Raw genomic sequence first — 10794 nt, forward strand, 5'->3', positions numbered from 1 at the left:
AGGCTCATGGGCCAGGTCAATGTCTGGGGAGCAAGGGCCAGGGACGTGATGCCAGGGCCAGCAGGCCCAGGATCCAGACGGCTCAATCACCGCTCCGACTGTGGAAACCCACCTCAGCCTTGCTGAGCAGTGGGGCTAATAAACACACTTGTCTGGGTCTGCAGCACAACACGGCTTCGACTTTTCACTGCTCTAGAACATCGTTATCACTTGTCATTTACACGGGCCCCGCCCAGATCAGGGCCTCATTGTGCGAGGTGCTGTGAGACATACAGCTAGAGACCGTCCTTGCCCCAGGGACTTCAATCCAAAGTAGGGTTGCCAAACTATCTTCTGGAGGTTACTGCAGCCAAACCGGGAGATTGTAGGAACTAAAAGTCCGGTGGCACAGCAGGGCTAAGGCAGGTTCCCTACCTGCCCTGGCTCCATTCCGCTCCCAGATGCAGTGAATTCATCCCTGCAGCCCCTGGCGGGCGTCCAGGGGGTCTCCGCACACTGCCCCCACCCCGAGCATCAACGGTGCAGCTCCCATTGGCTGGGAATTAAGGCCAATGGGAGCTGCGGGGGTGGTGCCTGCCAGCAGGGGCAGGGTGCAGAGACCCCCTGACCCCACCCCCACCTAAGGGCTGCTGCCAGAGGGATGTGCCGGTCGCTTTCGGGAGCCGGCTGAAGTAAGTACCACCCCCCTCATCCCCTAACACACCCCAACCCCCTGTCCCAGGCTCAACCCAGAGCCCCCTCCCACACTCAAACTCCCTCTCAGAGCCTGAACCCCCTCCTGCACCCGAATCCCCTGCCCCAGACTCAGCCTGGAACCCCCTCCCACACTCTGAACCCCTTAGCCCCACCTCCCAGTCAGACCCCACACCGCCTTCTGCACCTCAACCCCCTGCCCCAGCCCAGTGAAAGTAAGGATGGGGGAGAACAAGGGACAGAGAGAAAGGGTTGGAGTGAGCAGGGCGGGGCCTCAGAGAAGGGGCGGGGTCTTGGGGAAGGGGCGAGGAAGGGGGCAGGGCAGCGGTGTTTGGGTTTTTGCCATTGGACAGTTGGCAATCCTTAACCAAAGACAAAAGCTGGCTCCCCCTCTCGCCCCTGCCACCCTCCCTCTCACGCCCAGCCAGCTGCCCCTCTACCCTCTCTTTCACAGGTTCCCAGCCCAGAAAGAGCTTCACTGACTATCTCGTCTGACCCCCTCTCTGGGACACTGGGAGAGGCCTGGGAAGGGGTCGGGGGGGGGGGGGGGGGTTCTCTCTACAGCAAAGAGCTTTGGGAAGAAGACTATGACCTGGACTTGGCGGAGGCCTAATGACTGGCTCTTGGGAAGGGGAGTTTCCATGGATTGTACGCAGAGGAGAATAAGGCTGGCAACAAGAGGGTTTCCTGGAGGACCCTGAGTGGCTCAACAGTGTAGTACAGTTTAGCATTGAATTACAGGACCCACTAGTAGGGGGCCATTCCCATCTCCTCTCCTCTCCTCTCCTCTCCTCTCCATCATCCTCTCTTAGGGATGTTTGCTGTGAGTTCACCTCTCAGCCCCACCTCCCTGCCAGGAGCTGGGTGCCTCTGTCTCAGCTCCTCAGTCTGCGTCTGGTGCTCTTAATGTGTCTGGCATGCCATTGCTGCTCCTAGGGGACTGGAAACAACCAGCCATGTGACTCCATCTCTTGGCCCCCGTTCCCCTCACAAGGGCCGTGCATCTGTCTCTGTCTCTCAGCCCGATTCTGCTTACAGGGACCGAGCGTCCGTCTGTGTCTCTCAACCCCATTCCCCTCAAAGGGACTGAGCATGAGTCTGTGTCTCTTGTCCCCATTCCCCTCACATGGGCCGGGCATGTTTCTGCGTCTCTCGGTCCTATTCCCCTCACAGAGCCGGGTATCTGTCTGCCTCTCTCAGCACCAATCCCCTCACAAGGGCTGGGTGTGTGTCGGCATCTCTCAGCCCCATTCCCCTCACAGGAGCTGGTCACATGTCGCCGTCTCTTGGCTCCGTTTCCCTCACAGGCGCCGGACATGTGTCTGTGTCTTCCCTTTGAATAGTTTGTGGGCCTGTTCTACACCAGAAATCAGCCAGTTTCTACCTAAGCATTGCAAGTTGGGGTAAATATAGTAGTTTTGGACTGGCTGTGCCCATGTGCTAGAAGCTGATATAAACTATTCAGAGTGATGGGTGATAGTGAGGAATGAATATACAACACTTGCCAATCATGAACAACAGAGCTGGCTAAAAAATGCTCCCAGAGCATCCTGGGTTTAACATCGGTGTGTCAGTTGCCCACTGTTTCAGTCAGTTGCCAGTGATTCAAGCACGTGTTAGCTGTATTTATTTAGGCCCTCACATGTCCCACAGTTGCCTGCTCTCCTTATACAATCTGCAAACTTTTCAGCTTGCGAGATCTTCCTGTGTAGCGGTCCCTGAAGCCACACACAGTATGCATGAGTGCACCCAGAGCAGCAGTACAGATGGCCTGGCATTTGACAGTCTATGTGTGAGATTTCTCATCACTGAGACACCAGTCCAGAGTCCGGAACAGCCTAGTGGCCAGCTAGCTTGATCGTGGGTAGGGAGGAGCCGGATTCTGTTGGTCACAACGCGATGCTCCAAGGAAGCCTTGGCAGGATGAACCCAAAGTTTTATGGCAAAGCCCCCTGTTTATATAATGATTATCCTTCATTGGGACCAATGAGTTTTGCACCCTCATGCTGTGTTCAATCGCTGTTTGACGAGTGCTTGTTCTCTTAATTTCCTTTTTCTTTTCTTTTTTTATTAGTTTCTTGGGGAGTTACCCCAAGATGGTTTTGATTACAGCTATTTTGTTCCGATTGATAGGTGCTTGTCTTATGTTTAGAGCCATTAATTTTCTTTTCTTGACATTTTAATAGGGGTGTGTTGCAATCACCTGGCACCTTTACGTCTGTTTTTGGTTTCTTCCTAGAACATTTGGTCCGGTGATGGCCTTCACACTTATTTTTTCACACACACATTTCTAAAAAAGGACTGATTTACACGGAACATTTGAACAGGAATATCAAACTACAATGCAGGAGAAAACAATCATTGCATTCTTTTACTTATATTAAAATGCTAATTTTAAACCCACAACAAAGCGGTGACCCTAAAGGTTTATTAGTGCCTTGAAATCAACTTCAGACACAAGATTCTGGCTGATGCATCTTTACCAATGCACACTAAGTCATTCCTTTCTGCTTTCAGAAAGGGTGGTTGGCAGAATATGGTCAAATCATATAATTATATTATACACTAATACATTTAATACCTGCTAAATTATTACCATAAAATCCCAGTACTACATATCCCTCTTTGGACCCCTCAAGAACAATTCTTGAGTGGGTCATATTTTATACAACTGATATATAGCAATATACTGAGAGACAATTTGAGCTTGTGGTTGAAATGTAACAAACTTTTTTTTATCCAACAGCACATACAACACATTCCTAGCAAGCAAACACAGGACAATATTAACACAACTAGCAATGGCTGAAACGTGATAGACAATATGCCCTTAAAGGTCAGGGACCAGCTTGTAAAAACGTCCTACCGATGATAGGTTGTCAGTTCTTTTTTAGATCTAGCAATTTTTAGCCTGTCTCCATTTGCATATAATATTTGAATGACATGCTTCCCTATATCCCTCTGTGTCTGTTGAAAAATTGGAGTCATCTTTGTTTCTGACAACAAGTGATCAGTTAAATCATGCAAATCCAGAGCAAGGGTAACAGAAATTAACCGGAGTAGTGGTTATAATGCTCTGTGCCTTTTTTATTTTTGGTAAATAGTACGTGTGATTGCTAGTATATAATACGCTGACATTACATCTACATTCATTCACTGGGGGGTTGGCTGGTACTTGCATCTTCCCAAAATACTTTTTCCCAGGATGTAATGCATACACATTGTCCGTGGTACAAAACATGTGTTACATTTTCCAGTTTGTCCCCCACACACGTTCCCAATGATGTATCCCTGCTACATGGTTTTGTGGTGACAGGTGTGGAAGCAGAGAAAGAACTGACAGGGATTTGAAGGGGATTTCATATTCAAACAATCTCCTTATGTGACCAAGAGTCAGGCTAGCTGTAACCCTAATAACGCGAGATTTGTAGAAGCGAGGATTGTGTGAGGTGAGTGGGAAAGAACTGTGTGGGAAGTTGTTGTGACCTTGTGTTAGATAAGTATGGAATGTAGACTATAGTCTAAATTGTTGAGGGAAATAAGAAATCATGAGGACGTATGTATAAACAAAATGCAGCTGTCACCCATTATTGTATATAACAAAAGGTTACATACCTGTCTGTAATTGTTTACCTGGAGAGAGACCTGTTTTGCTCTCTCCCTCCATGCAATTGCTAGAAATAATAAAGTATCTGACTTGCTGCACCCAAACTGAGAGGGAGAACTCTGTTTTTCTCCGACACAGATAAGGACAAGCATGCCCAATTCTGAGAGTTCCATTCCATACACCCTCGGGTATCCAATAATTTCTCCTCTCCAAAAGGATCCCCTGGTCAATTTTGGGAGCAGGCTCACCCTTCACATTTCTGTCTTCACAGATTGTTGGTTAGCACTTTTAACAATAATATCACCTAATAACAAATCAGGCTTAACCATGCTGGATACATATTGCATCCATTTATATTAGTAGGTGTCAAACAAGGATCTCTTTTCTTGTTTTAAAAGACGCGTTAATACCCGAATATTTCCAGATATTACTGAAAACATTTCATGTTCAAGTGATGCTAACCTAAGAATTTGCATTTCAGTACATCCTATGACCAAGGTAGTTTTATTTCCTAATTTTATTTGTTGTTTATACAGCAACCAGGAGGTGGTGTTCAGCCACCATCATATATTCCATGTTGCTTTTAGATTTCCCAGACCTATTTGTACCAACTTCACATTAGTATTTGCCTGCGTGTGAATGACACTATTTTGCAGTTGTGACAAGGAACTTAACTTATTCTTAATTACCTCCAGGTTTACAGTATTCTTAATTCCTGGTCCAAAACCAATTACTCCTAATATGGTGTTTTTATTTATGCCATCACAATAGGAAGGGAGTAGGTTAAACATTTAGGTTTAATTTTAGACATGTTTAGCTGAGTTCAATCCATACCTATTTTTATTTTTACTAATAGTGGATTTAACAAGACCTTTACTGGATTACAAACAATTTAGGTTTCTTTATTTTAACTGGGATACCTTTTTTGAATGCATAGTTTTTGGTCCAGGTTTTGGTGCATGTGTCCAGGAACCATAGGTTCAATTGACCACTGGGTATTGGACAGTACCCTACAATAACTTAGTATTGTGCCTGTCTTTACAGAACCATCCCACTCATGTGGTAATAGTGGGTAGCTGGTAGTCCATATATTGTCCCCATAGGGACCTTTTATTTTAACCCCTATTTACCAGTAGTCTTGTATTATTGTTGTAAAGATTTTTTTTACAAAGGCTCCCCCATTGTCAGAATTTATTATCTCGGTGGTGCCATATTTCCACACTACCTCATTAAAGAAGTTTTTGGCTACCCCCCTGGTGCTGTTATTTTTAGTGGGAAATGCTTCTACCCATCCTGAAAAAGGAATCAATTATCACCAATAAGTACCAGAATTTGTCGTTACTTTTTGGTCATTTAGCAATAAAATCAATTTGAACCCTGTGCCATGGCCCAAGCCTTCGCTGGTGCAGCATGGGTTGCCAATGCAGATGATGAGCCTTGTCCCAAGCGCATCGCACGCAATTTCACACCCATGTTTTAACATTATTCTTCATGCACTCCCATTCTGCTACTTGCTTTAACCTTTTTAAAGTCCCTTCCACTCCTTTATGCATAAACTGATGGGCTACATGAAGTAACTCCTGTCTGTCTATTTTTCCTGGAATTCAGTTAAGGCGGTCTGTAGTGCCATCTTTTGGCTCAGATGTTTCAGCGCAGACGTCCCTTTTTTGACCTCTAGTTACAACTGCTATGTAATGCTGTCAGGCTATTGTATCTACCCAGTTATTCAAGTGGCCTCCATACCCGTTCCTTTAATGTGTCCCTTTATATGATGCACCATTAATTGTTTAGGATTTTTTGTTACCCATTGGTAAATCCATTTCTATTTTTTTGAATATGCAATATTCTTTCCATTTGCTGCTTTTCACCCATTCCTATACCAATCATGTATTTAAAATTGTATCCCATTTACACAAAAATCATTGTCACATAAATATACACCGGTCATAGGGGATTTTCATATTGCCTTAAAACCTGATAACTTGTATGGAGCTCGGCATGCTGGGCCGATCCATGATCTAGACGTCCCTGAATGACTTCCTCTTCTTAATTAATGGCAGTGTATTTTACACATCTTTTCCCTTTTACTACCATTGCACTCCCATCAGTAAACCAGACGTGATTTTCTTGACCTACAGTATCTAATTCTTCCACTGGGGGTGCCTTTACCAAGGCAATTCATAGAATCATAGAAGATTAGAGTTGGAAGAGACCTCAGGAGGTCATCTAGTCCAACCCCCTGCTCAAAGCAGGACCAACACCAACTAAATCATCCCAGCCAGGGCTTTGCCAAGCAGGGCCTTAAAAACATCTAAGGAAGGAGATTCCACCACCTCCCTAGGTAACGCATTCCAGTGCTTTACCACCCTCCTAGTAAAATAGTGTTTCCTAATATACAACCTAGACCTCCCTCACTGCAACTTGAGACCATTACTCCTTATTCTGTCATCTGCTACCACTGAGAACAATCTAGATCAATCCTCTTTTGAACCCCCTTTCAGGTAGTTGAAATCAGCTCTCAAATCTCCCCTCACTCTTCTCTTCTCCAGACTAAATAATCCCAGTTCCCTCAGCCTCTCCTCATAAATCATGTGCTCCAGCCCCCTAATCATTTTTGTTGCCCTCCTTTGGACTCTTTCCAATTTTTCCACATCCTTCTTGTAGTGTGGAGCCCAAACTGGACACAGTACTCCAGATGAGGCCGCACCAATGCCGAATAGAGGGGAATGATCATCTCTCTTGATCTGCTGGCAATGCTCCTACTTATACAGCCTAAAATGCCGTTAGCCTTCTTGGCAACAAGGGCACACTGTTGACTCATATCCAGCTTCTCGTCCACTGTAATCCCTATGTCCTTTTCTGCAGAACTGCTGCCTAGCCAATCGGTCCCTAGTCTGTAGCAGTGCATGGGATTCTTCTGTCCTAAGTGCAGGACTCTGAACTTGTCCTTGCTGAATCTCATCAGATTTCTTTTGGCCCAATCCTCTAATTTGTCCCTCTGTATCCTATCTCTACCCTCCAGCGTAACTACCATTCCTCCCAGTTCCGTGTCATCTGCAAACTTGCTGAGGGTGCAATCCACGCCATCCTCCACATCATCAATGAAAGGTTTCAGAGTAGCAGCCGTGTTAGTCTGTATCCGCAAAAAGAAGAACAGGAGGACTTGTGGCACCTTAGAGACTAACAAATTTATAAAAATATCATCAATGAAGGTATTGAACAAAACCAGCCCCAGGACTGACCCTTGGGGCACTCCACTTGATACCGCCTGCCAAATAGACATGGAGACATTTATCACTACCAATTGAGTCCGATGATCTAGCCAACTTTCTATCCACCTTATAGTCCATTCATCCAGCCCATACTGCTTTAAGTTGCTGGCAAGAATACTGTGGGAGACCGTATCAAAAGCTTTGCTAAAGTCAAGGAATAACACATCCACTGCTTTCCCCTCATCCACAGACCCAGTTATCTCCTCATAGAAGGCAATTGGGTTAGTCAGGTTTTCAACAATCATGGTGCATATGTCTTCTCGTTTTCCCAATTCTCCACCAAAAAATGTTATGCTTATAAGAAGCACATGGGATCTTTTTTCAGGGGAAAAGGCAATATGCAGCATTTATTGGAGATAAAACAATTAGCATATGCATTCAGTCACACACACACACACACACACACACACACACACACACATTGTCCCGCCAGTCAATGTATAGTTACCAGTCCAGAGTCTGAAGCAAACTAGTGGCCAGCTAGATTGCTCGTGGGTAGGGAGGAGCCCGGTTGTCAGTCGCGATATGATGCTCCGGGGAAGTCTTGGCCAGATGAACCCAAACTTTCATGCAAAAGCACCCTGTTTATATAGTGAGCTTCCTTCATTGGGACCACTGACTTTTGCACCATCATGCTGTAATCGATCGCTGTTTGACGAGTGCTTGTTTTCTTAATTGTTTTTTAATTCTTTATTTAAATTTTTTACTAGTCTCTTGGGGAGTTACCCCATGCTGGTTTTGATCACAGCTATTTTGTCCCGACTGATAGGTGCTTGCCTTATTTTTAGAGTCGACAATCTGCTCTTCTTGACATACCAATAGGGCCGTGTTGCAATCTCCTGGTGACTTTACATCTGTTTTTGTTTTTTTCCTAGAACATCTGGTCCGGTGATGGCCTTCACACTTATCTTCTAACACACACTTACCTCATTCATACACAAAACAGGATTTATTTCCACAGAACATTTGAACAGGAACATCAAATTGCAATGCAGGAGAAAACAGTTGCATTCGTTTACTGATTTCAAAATGCTAATTTTAAGCCTACAGCAAAGTGACCCTAAAGGTCTATTACTGCCTTGAAATCAGCTTCAGACACAAGATTCTGAGTGATACATCTTTACCAATCATACAGTAGGCCATTCCTTTCTGCTTTCAGAAAGGGTGGCTGGCAAAATATAATCATAATTATATCATTACATTAATTACATCATACATTAATACATTTAATACTTGCTACATTATTGCCATAAAATCCCAGTACTAATAACAAGGATTAATAACAAGGATTTTTGTTATAAGCTGGGGACACATCAGTTGGAAGTAACAGAGGAGGAGAAGGACCTCAGAGTATTGGTTGATCACAAGTCTTTAAACCATGATTTGAGGACTTCAGTGGCTCAGATATAGGTTAGGGGTTGGTACAGGAGTGGGTGGGTGGGTGAGATTCTGTGGCCTGTGTTGTGCAGGAGGTCAGACTAGATGATCATAATGGTCCCTTCTGACCTTAAAGTCTACGATTCGATGATTCTACAGAGGTACCACTGAGGTGATCTGACCAGATGCCTTCTTTGGGCAGGAATGAGGAAGGTGGAGCCTACCCGGAGTCCATGGTGACATCTGTATTATCACATACCAGTGTGAGTGATGGCCGATCATGAACGGGTCAGAGGCCATGGTGATGAATGTTTCATATTCCTGGATTAAATTAGACAGGCACACACTGCTCAGATTCCTTTCTGCTGGAAGATACGGAGCACCCTTTCCCGGATCTGTTTGGTTTTCACCCCATACACAAGAGGGTTTAGCATGGGGGGCATCAGCAGGTAGAGATTGGCCACCAGGATGTGGACATGGTGGGGGACATTGTGGCCAAAGCGGTAGGTGAGGAATGTGAAGAGGGCAGGGATGTAAAATGACAGGATGACACACAAGTGAGATGCGCAGGTGCTGAAGGCCTTGAGACGGGTGTCTGTGCATGGGAGTCTCATTATGGCCTGAAGAATCATAGCATAGGACACGGTGATGATAAACAAGTCAAACCCCCCCACCATAAAAGCCACAAACAGGCCGTAAATGACACTGATTGTAGCATCCCCACAAACCAGCTTCACCACGGCCATGTGATCACAGTATGTGTGGGAGATGAGGCAACGCGGGCAGAAGGGCAGCCTGTGAACAAGAAGGGAGAAGGGGCTCACCAGAAGGACTCCGCGTGCCAGCACCAGGCTCCCCATTGTCACTATGGCTGGGACGGACAGGATGCTGGAGTGCCGGAGGGGGCAGCAGATGGCGACATAGCGATCCAAGGCCATGGCCATGAGCACGCCCGACTCCACCGATGAGAAGGTGTGGATGAAGAACATCTGAGTGAGACAGGCATGGAACCCGATCTCCCTGGAGCCCAGCCAGAAGATGCTTAGCATTTTCGGCAGCGTGGACGTGGACAGAACCAGGTCGGTGACGGCCAGCATGGCCAGGAAGAGGTACATAGGCTCATGCAGGCTTGGCTCTGTCTTTATAATAAAGAGAACAATGACATTTCCCAGCACAGAAATGACATACATGATGCAGAAAGGGAAGGCGATCCAGAACTGGGCCTCCTGCAGTCCTGGGATGCCAACCAAGAGGAAGGCGGCAGGGTGGGAGCGGGTGCTGGTGTTCAGACATGACATGACATGTTGCTCTTCTCCTACCTGGGCTGGGAGAACTTTCACCCTGTAAAAAAGCACCAATGAACCAATGAGGGCTGATTCATTTCCTGGGAAACAGGGGTGCAAGTGAGTTACTGAACATTGGATCAAGTTCCTCTGTTCAAAATACCAGCTCCAGTCCCAGGACAGCAACTTGCACAGAATCACTGGAGTTAGAGATTGTGGCAGCGCAGTCTGGCTCTTCGAGAGACAGTTCGAGATTTTTTTTGGTTTGTTTGTTTTCCCCCTTTGAGATTCAATTCCCTTTTCTGTTCTGGCTTTGTGTGTGGCATGAGTGTGAGAAGAATGAAGTGTGCTGGGGAGGAGTGCACTCTTCCTCGTTTCCTTCTTCTTTGTTAATCAGTGCAGCATTCTGTCTCTCCCTTTCCACCCTTCCCAGAAAACTAGGGAAAGGAAAGGACAAATAGGCAACCGCATAAACCTGTGTGAAAAAACTAGTGTTGCTGATGGGCTACTAATGACTGTATGGGCCACATTAGCCAAATCCTGCTGGAGACACAGGCACAGC

The 10794-nt window shown here is 46.0% G+C and overlaps 1 protein-coding gene across 1 annotated transcript; it reads right to left on the reverse strand.

Moving 5' to 3' along the window:
* Nucleotides 1–9299: 9299 nt before the first annotated feature.
* Nucleotides 9300–10247, reverse strand: LOC101934108 (olfactory receptor 52R1-like). The gene has a single exon (XM_008174872.4). The coding sequence runs from the start codon at nt 10245–10247 to the stop codon at nt 9300–9302; it is 948 nt and encodes a 315-aa protein (XP_008173094.2).
* Nucleotides 10248–10794: the final 547 nt, after the last annotated feature.

This window comes from Chrysemys picta, chromosome 1 (genome assembly GCF_011386835.1).
Source record: "Chrysemys picta bellii isolate R12L10 chromosome 1, ASM1138683v2, whole genome shotgun sequence".
NCBI lineage: Eukaryota > Metazoa > Chordata > Testudines > Emydidae > Chrysemys > Chrysemys picta.